The 18,245-nt window shown below is 38.3% G+C and overlaps 1 protein-coding gene across 1 annotated transcript; it reads right to left on the bottom strand.

Moving 5' to 3' along the window:
* Positions 1 to 67: 67 nt before the first annotated feature.
* On the bottom strand, positions 68 to 12,883 carry tmem19 (transmembrane protein 19). Its single transcript, XM_061715208.1, has 8 exons — positions 12,669 to 12,883; positions 11,435 to 11,582; positions 9,474 to 9,587; positions 6,000 to 6,137; positions 5,756 to 5,832; positions 5,490 to 5,667; positions 1,542 to 1,751; positions 68 to 1,451 (listed from the first exon to the last, which is right to left on the bottom strand). Exons 2-8 carry the CDS (start codon positions 11,562 to 11,564, stop codon positions 1,291 to 1,293), a joined length of 1,008 nt encoding a protein of 335 aa, XP_061571192.1. The 5' UTR covers positions 11,565 to 11,582; positions 12,669 to 12,883; the 3' UTR covers positions 68 to 1,290.
* Positions 12,884 to 18,245: the final 5,362 nt, after the last annotated feature.

Here is an 18,245-nt window from a genome sequence, read left to right on the forward strand (position 1 = left end):
TGTCCCATTAATATCCATAAATACAAACTTCTTGGTGCCTCTCAATCCTGAGCTGTTTGACACGGGATAATGTTGTATATTAAGATCATTGGCAACAAAGCAAGTTTATTTCTATAGGACAATTCAACAACAAGGTGATTCAAGGTGCTTTACAAAGACATTAAAACATACATTTAAAGCATGATTTCATATTTAAAACAAAAAGGAAATAAGAATAGATAAAAATCAGTAGTTAAAATATGAAGTTTGGAGACTGCAGATTAAGAGCTTTACTCAAATGCAGCTGAAAATAGGTGCGTCTTCAACCTGGATTTAAATACACTGAGTGTTTAAGGTAATCTGAGTCTTTCTGGGAGTTTGTTCCAGACATGTGGAGCTTAGAAGCTGAATGCAGCTTCTCCATGTCTGGTTCCGACTCTGGGAAGTGATTAAAAAACTGGATCCAGATGAGCTGAGGGGTCTGGAAGGTTCATACTGGGTCAGGAGGTCACTGATGCAATTTGGTCCTGGACCATTCAGAACTTTATAGACCAGAATCATAACTTTAAAGTCTAGTGTAAAGACCTCAGAGCTGAACTGATGTGGTCCACTTTTTTTGGTTTTAGTGAAGCCTTGAGCAGCAGTTCTGAATGAGCTGCAGTTGTCTGACTTTTTAGGTAAACCTGTAAAGATGCTTTTACAATAATCAATACCACTTAAGATGACAGCACGGGCTAGTTTCCCAGGTCTTGCTGAGACATCAGATCTTTAAACCTTAATATATTCTTAAGGTGATAGTAGGCTGACTTTATTATCTTAATGTGCTTTTCCAAATTTAGGTCCGAGTCCATCACTAAATCCTTTGATAGAAAACTGAAGGGGGCCACAATTCTGGTAAAGAGGTTGTCACAAAAATCTAAGTTTACTTACACAAAGTAAAACGGGTTTCAGCGAGAACAGAAGTGGACGTCAACCTTGTTCATTACATTTGTTTGGACAGTGATGAACATCCTGCTTGTCACATTAACGCACTTGAATAATAAGAATACATTAGGTTTGCTTGAAAATACGTTTACAAATTACAAAATCTTTTCCCGGCAGATATTAACACTTAATACCTAAATTTAGTGAAGATTGTCGAAATAACGAGGCTGTCAGTCATGTAGACGCCTGCTTTTTCAGGTTGATTTCAAAAACACATTTTACTCTCTTCTGATCAGAACTTTGTAAACCGGGTCAACGGAGTTCTGTCATTAGTGTGATTATTTTGTAACAAGTTAACCGACAGTCTCGGATCCACGACATCACCGGTTATTGTGGCCACATGCCCCACGCCATCCCAGGAAGGAAGAGGGCGATGAGGACGGAGGAGAAAAGGTTGACGGCATTATTGTCCAGGATGGGCTTCCCGCAGATCCGGGAGGTGGTGGCGGACTCGTAGCTCACCACTTTCCCGATGCTTGCATCAAAGCCTGTGGAACAATCAGTTGGGAAAATCTTTTTAATTTCAAATGATCTGCCAGTTGTGTTTTACCAGTGATGCATCGATCTTCTGTCCCTACCCGAGTACTGCATGTTCGCTCCCAGGAAAGAGTCCAGCATCGATCCCAGCAGGCCGGCCGCACCGCCGTACATGATGATTGGCCACTGGGGATCTGCGTGCTGCAGGTTGTTCACCGTTAGAAGCTGCGCCACAAAATAAGCCAGGCCCACGGCAGCCCCACCTAAAAAGCTGGCAATCAATCCGACTGGAGTGACACCTCCGTTTGTTCCTGAAGGGAGTGGATCCAGACAAACATTCAGCAGGAAATAGCTGCAGAGAAGACCATAAACCTCGGAGTAATTCACAAAAACATGAGCTGCAGGTGGTGCTGTCTTACAGACAAACTCATCAGAGTAATGTGATTTAATGTTCTCCCATCAGATGAACGATCAATCCATGCCGGCCTTTAATAGCCACACCTGCGGTCTCTCTTCTGTCAGATGCTTTTAATAGATTTGAATATCCTCCAAAGATTTGTGGGATGAAGAAACTGGCTGAACACCGAAGCACTATACCCTTTTAAGTGATGCTTGGTCTGATTTGTATTTCACTATTTGCTACATTCCTGTAGCTTACGAGGACAAAGGTAATAAATATTTTTCATTTAAGTTTCCAAAGTGTAATGGAAAACTTTTTTTGCACTTGCACGTCTCCAACATGATTTGAGATGACTTAGTTGTTCATATGACCGCACTAAATGATTTGAACGATCATCTGCTGCCTTCGTCTTAGCTTGAGCATTTTTGCAACAGTGCAAAAAACTATTTGCTCAAAACTTAAGATGTTTTAGTCCGTCTTCCTCAAAGTTAAGATGATGCTCATGAAAAGAATACTCGCGGGACCACGTTTCATGAGAATTACACTTATTTGCAAAAAGCTGTTCAATGAAAGCCAAACACAAAATCAACAAATGCCTCACAGACATGTGAGACATGGTGGTGGAGAGGTCATGATCTGGGCTCATTTTACAGCCACAGAACCTGTCCTGGACACTTTGCAGTTGACCCTGAAACTCATCCGTATACAAAGGTGTTCTAGGGTCAAATGTGACAACAACTCTACAACAGAACCTCAGGAACACAGCGTCACTTCTCTAAAAATAGTTTCTATATCCGTGTGACCTCACCCGTGTGAATGTGTATGAATGTTTGGTGGTGGTCGGAGGGGCCGTTTGGCGCGATATGGCAGCCACGCTTCCGTCAGTCTGCAGGGCAGCTGTGGCTACAAATGTAGTTTACCACCACCGGTGACAATGGCCGTTTTCGAATTCGCATACTGTACTACAAGTATACACTGATTTGGCCAAAGTGTAGTAAGTAGTATGCTGTATGTGAACAGAAGGAAATCTGCAGTGTGCGAAAAATACCCGGATGTTGTACTGATCTGGAAAAAAATTCGCAGCATGCTTCAGACAGCCTACCTCGCTTACAATATCCCAGAATGCAATGCGGCCTCGGCCGGGCAGCGCTTTTTTCTTTTTTTTCTCAAAGCTTTATTGAGAAAACAGCTGCAATCGGACAGTGATGTGATGTGAAGGCAGAAAGGACTAGTTACACCTTGGAGAGGGAGAAGGAGGAATATAAATGTAAGTAACTTTAATATATAACCTTTTTAATTCAATTTAGTGTAAGGACAACGATTAAAAATTGTGGGTTTTTACTAGTATGTTAGGTTTTTGTTAGTTATCTTAGCATGCTTGCTACGTAAATAAAAGTGAACTAAGTGTTATGACAACGTTATATATCGGTAGTTCGTTGTATTTTCATGAAATAACTTTCATTGCTGTGTTTTGACAGAGAATTTGTCCGGGAGCTGAAATAAATAGATGCAGAGAGAGGGTTTGGACAAGGAGGAGAAGATGGAGAGAGAGCTACTCGACAGAGAGGAGAAGATAAATAAAATAAAATTAACTTCAATAGACTGATATGTTCATTTCAATACATTTATTAAAATCCATTTCCATCCCTTATGTCATTTCATCAATGAATGTGGTTTTACTGCTATTTCAACATTTAAGATAAGATAATCCTTTATTAGTCCCGCATCGGGGAAATTTGCAAAATAAAGCCCGACTGGAATCGAACCCCCGTTCACTGTACGAAAGTCGCTAATCAACCCATTGAGCTATAAGATATACAGCTCTGCTCTGTCTGTATATCCATCTAGTAACAACACGAAGCTTCACTTTATATACAGACAAACTAACGTGACAGCTACAACTGTTAGATTTAATCTATTAAACCAACATTTATTTCCTAAATGATTTATTTCAGCCGGTGACAATTCTCCACAGGGCTGCAGGTTTCTCCCCGGGACGAGGCCGTGGGTTGACCCGGCGATCGCGTCAGTTCTCCGGCCGTGAGCTGCTGATGCGGCCGGACCGGCGGCTCTTTTGATCCCCGAAACATCGGATCAAATTTCTACGCCTTACTTTTACGCCTGAATGTTAAAAGATGTTAAAACGTAATAAAGTGGCATATTAACAGCGCTACAGCTGGAATTACAACAGCTTCTAGTCCAGTGTTTCTCAATCCTGGTCCTCCTGCATGTTTTAGATGTTTCCCTGCTTCAGCGCACCGTGATAAAAGTACGTGTGTCATCAACAGAGTTGTGCAGACCTTGATGACAGCTAATTAGGACCTTTAATTAGAATCAGGTGTGTTGGTGCAGGGAAACATCTAAAACATGCAGGACAGGGAACACGAGGACCAGGATTGAGAAACACTCTAGTCTGCTTTTAAATCTCATCTTTCGCTGACGTTTTGGTGCGAGATGCATTCTGGGATACACTGTAGCACACTGCTGTGTGAACGGTCTGCTGGAGCAGCGTACTGAATCCTTCATTCAGTAGGCAGTATTCAGTGCATACTTTGCAGTATGTAGCATATAGTGCGGTAGTGTCTGAATTCGAAAACGGCCAATGTGTATGAATGAATAATGGTCTCTGTAAAGCGCTCTGGGTGCCTTGAAGGGCGCTATATAAATCCAAGCCATTATTATTATTATCCACATGCTGTTTCCACATTTTAAGTGAGTTTTTCTGAAATAAAAAGAAAATGGGAAGGCTTAATGTGTCGTTCGTGTGATGTTGCATTAGGCCTGGGGGATGAACCGAAGATTTACCATTACCGACATTCATTGCGATGACTGACGTCAATTTTCCCATGTCGGTATAATCTGTGTTTTGATAAAAAAAGAATATAAACGTCTTTTTTGACTGTGTGCTGATAGGCTAGTTTCATTACCCTTTAAGAGGTAAGTCTGTAATCGCATGATTCCACCCATCCAGTCTGAACGAGAAGGTAAAAACCAAGAAAAATGGCTGATGGTTCAAAGAAAGAAGCGGCTGACATAACAGGGCTGTCTAGTGTGAGACTCGCATATTTCAACAACTTCACACACTCTCAGGTCACACATGGCACTTTTCATGCTGAGAAATTAACTTCTGCGCACAGTAACTGCAACAGCCTATATCATCTTACAAACGGGTAACAGCTCCTCTGCACTGAGCTCTCAACTCAGAGCAGCTGTCTGGAGTTACCGACCAAAGATTTTTTTGTTGCCAGCTAAGGGTTATCGTACATTTAACTTATCGAGGTAAAACTGCCCAATTTATCGTGATATTGATTTGAGGTCATATCGCCCCGCCCTATGTTGCATTCCTCTATGTTTAGACCTGGTTAGGACCAGATCATTTTTCTCATGTCCTGATGTGAAAAACCTTAGAACTGAAAGGTGGTTTCCTTTCCTTTCCATGTGACCAGACAGGTGGGCAAGTAATCATTTCCTGTTCTAAAGGAGACTTTAAAAAAAGCACTGAAGCCCTTTTTCTTAGTATGTTAGCAAGTAAAACCACCTCCTGCTCACATACTCCTGGGTAATTTCAGTCAGATAGGAAAAAAAAAAGAGAGGAATTGACCTCCAGACTCTAACACAGCAGGTGTCACTGTGACACGCCGCTTCTCACCTGTTGGGACTTCCATCCAGGTGGTGATGAGTCTTGGCTTTGATTTGCTGAGGACCGGCCCCACCTCTGATGCCCAGGTGTCTCCAGCACTGCACGCCAGTGCGCCCAGCAGAGAGAGGCTCATCCAGGAGGCGGAGTATTGTTTACCGAAGTCGATGGGGATCTCACCTGGACCCACCTGAAACGCAGATCATGGACTCTGAATGTAGGTCGTGGTTTTCAGCACGCCTGATAGATGAAGATGCTGAGTGTGTGTGTGTGTTTACCTCGATCATGTACAACAGTGCGAGCTCCGTTGGGACTCCACCATTGCAGAGAACCTGAATCCAGTTCCTCTGACCCCCTAACACAAACATGAAGAAATATCACTTTGATTCAACATTTGTTTTAGAAAACTAGACATGACATGAGATTTCAGCTTCAGTCAGCGTCTGAAACTGTTGCCGCTGTTGCATCTTAGGTAACATCTTAATCTGCAGAGCTGTCGTCGTCCGCTGCATCGTCTCTCACCTTCCTTGTACTCCGCATCTATTTTCTTCTTTTTCTCTCCTCCCCAGCGGGTCAGCTTGCTGGACGTGATGAAGAAGGCCAGAAGGGCAGAGAAGAAGCTGTAGTTGGCCATTGTCAACACAAATCCCACCAGAAGAGCTGAGAATACAACCAGAACATGATTTTGAAAGCACTTCGCAGGTCAGCTGTACTTAGATTCAATTATGCACTAGACAAAACCTGTCAGTGCTGCTCAGGGACAACAGAAACTCTGCTGCAAATGTTTGGTGCCCTCTTGGACCAAAAAATAATAATAATTAAAAAAACAAAAACATTTAAATGCAGCAAAATCTATCATGTTAATCATCACCAACACCAACCCTTTCCTGCCATGTGTCCAGGACAGGTCCCCTGACTAACTGGCTATAGGTGAAGGTTGGGAAATTAATTGACTTTAAAACATTAGATGCAAAAAACGAAAATATTCTTTCAATTCTCTGAAAGGCTTGGGCCCAGATTGGTGCCGCTTTGCTCAAGCCCAGATAAATGTAGAGGATTGTGTAAGAAAGGGCATCAGATGTAATAACCTATGACAAATCAATATCGGAGCATGATGATCCACCGTGGTGACCCCTAAAGGGGAAAAGCCCAAAACAGAAAATCATTGTGAGTGATGTGGGGTTCAGCTTCTCGCCTGTGAGGGACAGATAGAACCGCTCTACCGACCTTCTAGATTGATGACAGCCGACACTGCCCACAGATCTGTGGGAAAGCCTTTACTGCCAGTGATGAGAAATAGACCGAATGGCAATGAGGGTGACGCAGCAGGAGCTTCGTATATATAACGGATGTTCACAGACATCCAGGGTTGAGTGCAGCGACACCTCACTGGTAGTTCAGACAGTTTTATTTGGCAGCATGTTAGACTTCAATGACTTTCAATCACTTATGTCTGCTGTTCAAACCAGATTATTTTTAAAATTATGAAAAATAATGAGCCAAGGAGTGCATCTTAAACCCTTTTCCTTAGCAGGCATCAGGTTCATGCTTATGTGTCCTGTTGATTTATGATGCTGCTCCTGGTGGACTTCTCTAAAATGAGCTGGTTGTATATGTGTGCAATGATCTAAAACGTCGGATTTTTTATGAACAGACAGAAAAATAATTTATTAAGCATTTTAGCAGAACTATTTCCTTCCACAGATTGGTCGTTATGTGATGCTTTTGTCTTGATGTAGGCAGGTTTGAGTAATAAACGAAGCTGCGGTTATGGTGATGAGACTGCACAGTTGAAGAATACTCAGAATCAGCGGCAGCAATCTTGTGACATGTTAGATCCACGCACCCAAAATAGAAGAAAAGAAACAAAACAATCTTTTTACACCAAAGTGATGAATTCTGGTTATTTTAAGCCACAAGTAAACTCAATCCACAAAAAATTTAAAAGGCTGAGTCAATTTGATCATCCATTAGTTATCCATTTTAGGGGGTTTTTACAAGAAACCGACTCGCACTGTTGAACGGAAAATGTCCCCAATGACTTGATGGCGTAAGTCGCTCAAAAGCAGCCCAATGAACTTCACTGCAACTCTGTGGAATTGCAACCATTAATTAACTTCTTCACAATAAAAGTTTATATTTAATATCCAGTTGTTCACGAGGAAAGAGCTAAGGCACAGATAGGACAAATTCTGGCACAGGTGAACAGTTAAGCCCCTCCCACTGTGAAGCAGCTGAACCTGCACTCACTATGTCTTGATGCAACACACAGTATTTGTGCTTTTACCTTTCAAGCCCTCATGTCAGATCAACATTTTAAGGACTACATACATGTTATATTTTTAATAATAGTAAATATGAAAACAAAAAACAGAAATACAGAATAAAATATGTTTTTTTTTCTAAATGTTTTTAGTTCCTTAATAAACTATAAATAAAACGTTTTTAGTGAACAGTTTTCCAGAAAACCCCTCAGGTCTTAAAGGGATTTTTTTAAGTGCAGCATTTGGGCCTAGCAGTTTCAGAGTAAAGTTCCACTTTGGTTTATGTATATATTATTATTATTATTATTATTATTATTATTATTATTATTATTATTAATAATAATAATAATAATCAACCCAACCATTTTTTCTGTTCAGACGAATATGACTTAGGCCATTATTTTAACAAGGTGACAATATGTTCACTAAAAGCAGATAAAAAAGCTGAGAGAAGCTTTTTGCTGTGGTTAAGGTCGAATCTTAAAAATGCCCTCAGCTCTGTGACAAAGATGCAACAACATCCTGAACAATGAATTTGTGATGACCAAACCTACCAACTGATAGAATGACTAAAGTGTCCATAATGTTGAGTGTTGATATCTCACCTGCTCCTTCAGCTGACTAGTAACTTCATACCATCAGTGACTGTTCAAATCTGCTGATCTCTTTGTCCAATTCAGATTCAGGATTCAACACTGAATATCACTTTCATCCAATCATACACACCAAGACTGATTTATGGTAACCTTTATTTATTAATTTTTTTAGGTTTACGTAATTATGGTTTAAATTCGTCTGCTCTGGTTATAAAATTTCCTACAGTTCAGTCACAAGCTGCTCATTTATTTCTCCATTTCCTTTGTTTTGTATTTGATGTCTTAACTTGCCTACCAGTAGATTTCCCTTTTTTACTTATTTTTCATTTGTGTGTGTCTGTTTTTTTTTTGTTTTTAAGGAACAGAACTTGGTTTGGGGTTCATAACACGAACAGTATCACACACACATCTCGGTACAAATGGAGAGTAATTACTGATCAATACCACTATACCAGTCCCTTTCCTTCCAGGATTTGTCTCCTTTCACTTTGTTGACCATAAAAGCAATTTTCTTCACACGTCAGGCCTACAGTATCAGAAATTAAGTTCTGAGAAGGACTCCACTTTTGGGAAAAATCCCCCAAAATGTGTGATCTGCCAAATCTAATCAACTCAATAAGGCGTCCAATATGACGAGTTAATGGAAGTTGCCTTCGTTTCCCAGCCTTGAAAATCACATTTCCTCAGATAGCTCTGCCCCTCCCGTCCCTTCACATGTAACCAGCAGCGTTTTTATTATTCACTGGAGTTTTTATTCATTGAAGTCTGGAAGCACTTTATTGTTTTATTACCTGCAAACTAATTAGCGTGTTAGAAATGCACATTGCAATTCCTTACATTTTTCCATCAGAAAATAATTTCCATAAATATTTACCTTTTTTTTTTAAATACATTTTGCAAAGCTAGAATAATTAGCTATTGAATGTGACGATTTTATTTTATTTCTCTCCACCCATCGGTTTAATCTGGCACTCATCACCACTGTCACCGGTTAAGATGACAAACATCAGGGGTTTCAGGTCACATGAATAGTTTCTCAGCTTTGAATTGACCCAACATCGAACTAAGAAGAGCTTCAGAGTCGTCGGATAAAACTCAAACTTTGTTACACCGGACATGCATGAACGCACACTCACCTGTGAGGGCTCCCAACCGGTCCAGACTGCGTCTCTCCAGTGCTCGGCTGGTCACCATGAGGGGAACCAAGATGGAGAACAACCACCGCCATGGCGACACAGGCTGCAGATTTCCTGCAAACACACAATTTGCAGTTAATAAAATAGAAATATTTTATTTTTATGGAGAAAAATAGGTCTCTAAAACATATCTAGTCCATATAGAAATACCAAGGAATTTAACAAAACCTGAAAGATTTTTACAAATGCAAACCTCGCTACAACAGCAACAACACATAAATTCAGCAAAAGCCTCAATGACCAGAGTTTCCATCTGGGCCTGAACGCAGCATGTGAAAATGAGGTGAAAGTGAAACAAATCTATTTTACAGAAGGAAACAGTAATATTTTATCATTTCTTTATGTTTTTGAGGTGCTTTTACTTTATATCTTTATTTTTTCAATGATATTTTCCATGCCGGGTTAAGACCATGAAGGTTAAAGTTAATAAAAGTGGCTCCATGACACTTTGAATTTGGCTCATGTGGATTTGATTTAGAACTGGATTTGTTCTTTGTAATTTATGTACAATAAAATGACAGACCATGAATACTTTTTCAGTGTTGTACATGAAATCCATGTAAAACTGATTTATATGTGCTTTAATGATGTGGACTGACACATGTACACACTGATCTCATATTTTTCATTTTTTTCCCCTGCCTTTGACCTTTTACACTGATATACACTATTTCTTAGCTTTGGGCAGGAGCTTTGCAACACTCATCCGGTTCACTGACAGTTTGTTGGTCAAACTAGAGGCAGATTCAGTGGCGCCAGACTCAAACAAAACCACGGTTTTGACATAAACCGTTCTGGTTTTGCATTTCAATGTTCTCAGAGATACAGTGTAGACATAACTTGGATCCAGTCTGTCTGCATGTGTGCATATTGTCCAAGTTTACAGAAAAAACACAATCGTTTTATACTCCTTAAAGGTTCTGTTAGCAGGATGCAGAGAGATTAAGCAGCACTAACTAGTGGCTGGGAAAAATAAGAAAAGACTCGGAGCAGTATTCACTACTGGCAATAGATGCAAAAGGAGATTTTGGCTGTTCTATTTGTAACACTTGTCAGTTTTATCACAAATATCTAAGTACCGTTCCAGTTCAGTGGAAGCAGAGGCCATGAACTTTCCTCCTGAAACATTCAACAGTAGTTTGCACAACATTCAAATTTGATGTGTACAGACTTAACAATGACTGTACAAATGGTACTTTTTATACACGAATATAGTTATAAAGGACCTACTTTGGTGTGTAGGGACCCTGTCTGCACACCAATTAAGTGAAAAGACATTTCTGAGTCTTTTCAGAGGCTTTTGAGGTTCCACTGAGTCAAAAACGAGCTAGAAAAGCTCAGAAAAAACTGTTTATAAAGAAGAAAGAACATTTTTCTAAAAAGGCCTGATAAATAAAGCTTTACTAAACATGTGCCAGACATGCACCAGACAATAGAACACGGATCACATTGCTAAGTAACGGTAAATAGTTTCAATCTGGTGGTTTATTTATGTGTAATGCATCTGTTTTTTATCTCATCCTTGTGTTGTAGAGTATTGACAGCAGCTCATTTTTGTTTAAGTGACAAATGTCATAGCAGCCTTAAAAAACGACTTATGACGCCATGAACGCGACGCAAAGCTACGTTCATGGAGGATGTGGGAATGTTCAACCACATTACAAAACCTCAGTCATGGAAATGTTCATTCATTCAGGAAGTCTCGGGGAAAATGAGCCCAAGCGTGAATACAAAAGGATAGTATTATTCAGGGAGGAACACATGATTTGCTAATATAAGCCAAAAATCTTTCATGCAAATGGATACACATCCATCAGAGAGTCAAGCTAAAGTGAAAACGTATACTTCTGATGATCTTGGAAGATTTGAAAGAAACAAACAAACAAAAAAAAACACCTCACCAGAGACGATGCTCATGGTGAGAGAGACGACCCAGAAGAAGAGGGACAGCGCCAGAGTGGCACACAGCACGATCATGTCAGTCATCATCTTGACGTACTCCTTAGTCAGGATCTCAATCTCAGAATCCATGACAGCAGACAGCCCGTGCTGCAGGAAAAAAAAAATTTGATTATTTCCTCCCACCTCTATTGAGCTTCAAAAATGATGTACTTACAATAGACAACAATAGAAAAAACAATGGATAAAACGGAAATGATAAAGATATACACCAAATCTAAGCTTAAACTGAAGCTGCAGTTAAACAAATGAATGTATCAACACAGAACCAAATGTGGCCCGAAAATCTTGTCTATATAGTCAAAAATCTCACGTCTGACATCTAGTCTGCAGGATAGAAACTTTTATTATTTTATGAAACGTGAATGATTATTGTGGAAAGATGTGAAAATAAAAACGTTTCCAGCTTATTCTAGCAGATCTGTGAGGAACAAACAACTGGAACAACACAACTTTCTTTATCTTCAAATGCCTCCAGAGTCACACAAAGTTCCCCTTTGTGTTTTAAAATGTGCACAATGAGAACCAGTCAGAAAACGATGTTCTCGCATTTAGGAAACTAATTTTAAGTTGGATATTTCACAGATATTCACTAAGGGATGATCAACAAGTTGAATGAAGTAATTGGTTGTTTTTAACTGTTTTTGTTTCTTTTTGCATTTGAGGTGTTGTATTTTATAATATATCCTATGGAAACTAAATGTTTTTTTAAATTAATTTGTCATGCATTCTTTTAATTGCCTTGAAACCATGAAACCAATAAAAATGTATATTACATGTATATCAAAAAAAAGTAAATAGAGGTATGGCTCATTCTTATGTAGTCCTACAGTTTGGATTAGGTAAATAAAATAAATGCTACAACATTTTGTTATTATGGTCATAATTTGGGATGCTGTTTGAGAGCCAGGGTTGTGAAACTGTCAAATGTCCAACCTAAAACTAACTTCACCTCTAATAACAATTTAAAGTCGAAAACCTGAAGAATTTAAGGGGCTTGCAGTTTCAAAAGGCATATTTATTTCCATGCATCCTGTGAGAAGACACACATCGCCAACTGAATAGGTGAACGTGTTTTTAAAAGAAATTTGACACATAAAATGACAAAATATGAAGTTAATGTATGGTTCGAGTCTAGTGAAAACGTGCAGCCAAACGTTGAACAGCTAAACTCACCAATCATCTCCGGACCCATGGCCATTTAACTCCCTTTAATTAACGAAACCACCAAAATTGAATCGCGTAATATGAAGAAATATGAGTCTAATTTACTCTAAAATAATCACATCCTCTTCTATGATGGGCATCAAGAAGAACTCATGTTTTTTAGCAAATTAGTAAAACGATATGTCAGCTGACGGTTCGAGTTCAACGCTTCATCGCTGCAGGGAGAAAGATTCTACACGGAGGAATTTAGCGGACGGACACACTTCCGCAAACACTTTAGTAGTAGTCTTAAAGGGGCAGTACCCCAAATAATAGATTTGTGGAAAAAAATAAAAAAAAAACCCTTTCATTTATAATCTTTTACATGTTATGATTTGATAACACATTATATGATGCTCAGATGATCTTATAGTATACATGTCATGTATTACATGTGTCATTATTTATGGAACAAAGACTAATTTTGATGGAGGCTGGAGTCTTCCACTTTGAGTCTTTAATTCACTAAATAACTATTAGTCTTCTACCCAGGAGAGTAGCCAAACGCTAACACATAGTTTTAGGAGTAGGGAAAGATGAAATTATGGTGCAAACCCAAACAATGCTGTAAATGCATTGGATTCTATATTTTCCCCCAGTTATATTAGATAAGGTGTTATTATGTCCTATAACTATTGTCAACATATGTAATTGTGGACCTTTCACTTGTTGGGATAGGTTGCAGCAGACCCCTGTGACCCTGTATAGGATTAAGTGGGTATAGAAAAAGGATGGGTGGATGAATGAATGGACAATTCCCAAACATGTTAAACATTTACAGACAAGTATCACAGACTGGTGAAACACCATCATAGATATAAGCCAGCGTAGTGAACTATTTGTACTGAATAAATTTGTGCCTTGCACAAATATCTAAAATAATTTATGGAGCCTGCAACAGGTATAAAATGAGGTAATCTGCATGAAGGGAAGCTTGTATGAAATATGGGGGCTGGATCAAAGCGCTATTGAAAGAAGCTTCATAGTTATTGCAAATAAACAACATAGAGGGAAGCCTTCTCTCATCTTTTTAAACATTTACATAATTTTCATCTCTTACACTTAGACAGAAAGATATGTTTTTAAGATATTACATATACTAGATCCTGAAGATTCAGTTTAATGGATAACTACCATCAGACACAGTGGCATCAGAGACAGTGATGGGGGTGACTATGTGAACACCCCAATGGATCGTGGCTGTGAGTGTTTTCAGAAAAAATACATTAATGGAAGAACTATACCAGTTATCTACATAAAAAGCATGATCTTACTTTTCAATAACTTACCTTTTCAAGAAACAGGAAAAAGATGCAATAATTCCCTGCAGCAGCAGCTTCACGACTCCTCTTTGAAGTTATGAACTTTTCCTGGTTGTTACACAAACTGTGCAAAAGACATCCCCTGTGATCACATAGAAAAAGCTTCTCTTCATGGCAGCAGGAAAAGCAGCCCAGCACAATCAGAGCTCTGTCAAACCCCTCACATCTAACACAAGCTCTTTAAAAGTCAAACATTTTTAATGAGGCTCCATCAAAGTTATTCTTTCTCAAAGTTTTGCGGATAAACTCAATTGTGTCCATGGTTTTTTGTGAATCCATGAGCATTAATTCCTATGTTAATCCTATCATCTTTTTCTCTAAAGTTTCTACGGTGTTTTATATTTTTATCTTGTTTTATAGATGTTTTCTTACGCAGAGAAAGACATCACATCTAGAAGATGCGCCTCATGTGAAATATCATCACATCTGCTGGTTGAGGTCTCTAAATGGTTGTTAACGGTTTCCAGATGAGGAATCTCAATATCTCGGGGCATCTGTTGAACTTTCTTTTATCTCAGCCATGAAGTTTATGGTTTTGTGTTTTACTCAAATAAATATCTGTTTTCATATTCTGTTTAAACTACGAAATGTTGTATAAAAATGTATGAAGCCCAGAAAATACTTTTTTTTTTTTATATGCTGACCTTTCATCAACAGCTCATGAAAGTCATACTTTTCTTGTGAAATGTCCACAAATCTACTGGATGGACTGGACTAAAATATTTGCCTTTGTTTAAAGATCCAAAAAACGTATGTAGGTGTAATAATCCAATTTATAGGTGTTGTTTTTAAAGTATAGTGCTCTGCTAAGTACAACACTGGGTTCTGTAATTTGGTAAAGATCTAACTTAACCACAAGATAATGAAAATGAATTATCTCCAGTTGTTTATGGCCCTCAGATAATGATTTACAATCACTAAAGTGATTCAATTCAATTTCAGTTCAATTCAAATTATATAGTGTCTATTACAATACAAGTTGTCTCTAAGCACTTTCCAGAGACCCAGAACTTGACCCCGAGCAATTATTACATAAACATAACATAAACAATGGCAGGTAAAAAACAAACTCCCCTAGTGGGAGAAAAACCTTAAGCCAAACAGTGGCAAGAACCCCCCCCTTTAGGAGGGAAGAAAACTTGAGCAGGACCTGGATCATGGGGGGGCAGACTGGGCAGAGCAGGAAAAGGGGGATCAGAAAACGCAGAGAGAAGGGACACAGATAGATTGTCAAGGTACATAAGACAAGATATATTAGTAGTCATTATCTGTTAGTTGGAGAACTAAGATTCATTATCCCCCCTAGGGATACATGGTTAGTTGCTGCACTACAGACTACAGAGATGACTATATTAACAGATTTAGACAGCAGACACTGAGCTGGTAAGAGGATGGAACGCTATTGTTTTAAACTAACTATAATATTTACTAAACAGAAACATTTTAATTTTGGTTTTAAAGGTGGAGGTGGTGTCAGCCTCCTTAACCCCAACTGGAAGTTGATTCCAAAGTAATGGTGCCTGATAGCAGAAGGCCCGCCCTCTAAATCTACATTTGAATACTACTACGAGTAAACCTGTTCTGCCAGCGGAGAGCTCTATTAGGCCGTTTAGGGATCTATACGCAAGTAACAGAATTTTTGAATACATTTTTTTAATTCGTCTTTCAGCATTTCTCTGGGAGAGGATGCTCCTAAGTGCTGCAATGTTACGCAGATGAAATAACACTGGCTTACAATGTACTGTTTAAATGACAAATCGAGAGTTGTACAAGAGGCTCAGACCTTCTGCAGGTCTGAGCCTCACAGCTACCAAAAAAACTTTCTTGAAGTCACTGTTTCGGTTACATACATTTTTTTATTTGACGTCAGATACAGTCAGTTTCCTGTCAGCACAAACTAATCAAGTTAACATGGGCCATCAGTCTTGTCAAATTCTTCTTACTCTAACAGTCACCAGCAAGACAGTGATGATGAGGGTTGAACACTGTCCTTGCTTGTTGACTGTTGTTACATGGCTGTGGACTGGATTTTCGTCCTATTTTGCTTGATTCCCTCGATGGGGTCATCGCTGGCAGCGAAATATGTGGTTATTCGTAAATTATGATAAATTATGAATAAAAATGTATCTGATAAATGTTGATAAACTGCCTCCTGGTCAGCCAAGCAAGTGATGGGCAAGTCCCCCCCCCACATTAAAGACATTCTTTTCACTGACAAAAAAAACCTTTAATATATCACACATTGTACTAGTGATAAAGTACATCAACTATAGATTTAACTTAAACACTTACAACAAGGCTTTTAATTATCACAATAATTCGAAGTCCGTGCACTTAAAATGAATCCCTTGTCACATCGTATGTGAACACAATAATGTCTTTTTAAATCCAGTTGGAAACTCTTGACATAAAGCTTTGATCCTCTTGTGGTTCTGATTAATGAGCATTATTCTCGGTTAAAAAATAAAATAGTTTGCTCAGCTGACTCCAAACCATGAATTTTTAGCCATTTTTCCACATGCACAAGGAAAAAGGGGATGATTTTACCTTAGCAGAGATGAGTGGAGGAAAATCAGAGGAAATGTGACAGCTCATTTTGAGGCTATTTTTTAAGGGAGTAGATCCTCCCCTGCAGTGATGTACAAAGAGAGATTGGACAACATGCGCATGGTCAAGACTCATGGGAAGTGTAGTTGTTGAATGCTCAACAAGCAAGTGAACTGACTGTATTTAATGTGTAAATTCAACGTTGTGTTAAACAATTCTGTTACAGATTTGAGTCAGTCACTGATGTTTGGTAAGTTCAGATATTTTAAATTTTGGTATGCATTATCAAAGTGAATCACTCTCTTCTGCATTATATTATTTATTGTTATGTTTAATAGTTTATTCACCTTTTTTACTCTAAAGGAACACTGACTGTCTTTTGTGCACTCGTGCTGTCAGAACACCTGAAAACAAAGTACTAACTGTAATAAGTCATTTTTACTTATGCAATGATTAATAAGGAAAACAACAACATTTATTGAGTGATGGCTAAGAGAAGTACAACAACAATACTTTTGATAATTATGGTGATTCTCATATGTCATAAAAAGACTTAATCTTAGAATCATCTTGTGACATTGTGCATTCCAGTCCAGAACCATTCTAACTCCTCTGAATGAAATTAATGGGTCTGAAAAGGAGTTTTATGACATCGCCAAAGTTTTGCAGAAATAATCTCATTGGCTCTGGTTTGGTGGGCTAAAGTGGAAAAATCACAAAATCACATTTAAACCCTTCAAAGGCATAAGAAACGGAACTGCGATCATAAGAGAAATGCATTCTGGTCATCAACAAGATATCAGCATTATTGTTGATATCTTTTACAAATGTTTGAGGAAACTTGTTAACGTGTAGTTTTATTAATGTTTTTGTGTACTCAACCTTTAATTTGTACAAGAATCTGTACAAGAATTTGCAAATATGTACACAAATCTGTATATGTATGTTGAGATTGGTAAGAATGCGTTCATTCTTCACAGTTGTCTAAGCAAACATGAAACTGTATACTGAAAATCGTAAACATGTGTAATCTGTAAAAGTGTGCATGTGACAGAAAAAAGTGTATTAATAAATATTACATAATCATCTTTTGTAACTTTGTACTTTGCAATAATTTAAATGAACGCACCTCTATATCTTTTCATCATATATTCTGTCAAACTTACATAATCAATATAATTATACATTTGCATATTACAACAAGCCTGAATTTCATACCGGTAGCTTAAATTTAAGCCTCACTATCCAACCATCAAATATAGACCATACAATGCAAATGATAAAAGACCCCTTTGTCCTTCTATTCTATCAAGCTACAACTCTATATTTTGCCAAAGGAAAACACATCATGGTACTTCAAGATAGATTTTGAAATGTAAATTTAATATTTATAATATTTAATATGTTAAACTGACAGAATATTGATATTTCAAATACATATTTTTGTGTGGGTATTTTTCAAGGAGTGGGATATACCAGGGATTATTGGTATTTGACATGGTGACTATGGTAATTAATAGTGTAGAAGGAGTTGGTGCTTTAAAGGTCATGACAAATAAATTCCACAAGGTAACTCTTTGGTTTACACATCTATCTGTTTATCTGTGTTTACTATGATTTGATCAACTGGATCTTCAGACTGAGTGCATCTTCTTGTTGGTACAACATCTGTACATTG

This window comes from Cololabis saira, chromosome 23 (assembly GCF_033807715.1).
Source record: "Cololabis saira isolate AMF1-May2022 chromosome 23, fColSai1.1, whole genome shotgun sequence".
In the NCBI taxonomy this organism is placed as follows: Eukaryota; Metazoa; Chordata; class Actinopteri; order Beloniformes; family Belonidae; genus Cololabis; species Cololabis saira.

Excerpts from the sequence above, each read along its gene's own strand:
- tmem19 (XM_061715208.1), bottom strand. The coding sequence starts at position 11,564 with ATGGATTCTGAGATTGAGATCCTGACTAAGGAGTACGTCAAGATGATG. Across the intron at positions 9,588-11,434 it reads CACCATGAGCATCGTCTCTG|GAAATCTGCAGCCTGTGTCG; the intron begins GTGAGGTGTTTT and ends GTGTGTTTGCAG. Across the intron at positions 5,668-5,755 it reads CACTGTTGTACATGATCGAG|GTGGGTCCAGGTGAGATCCC; the intron begins GTAAACACACAC and ends TCTGCGTTTCAG.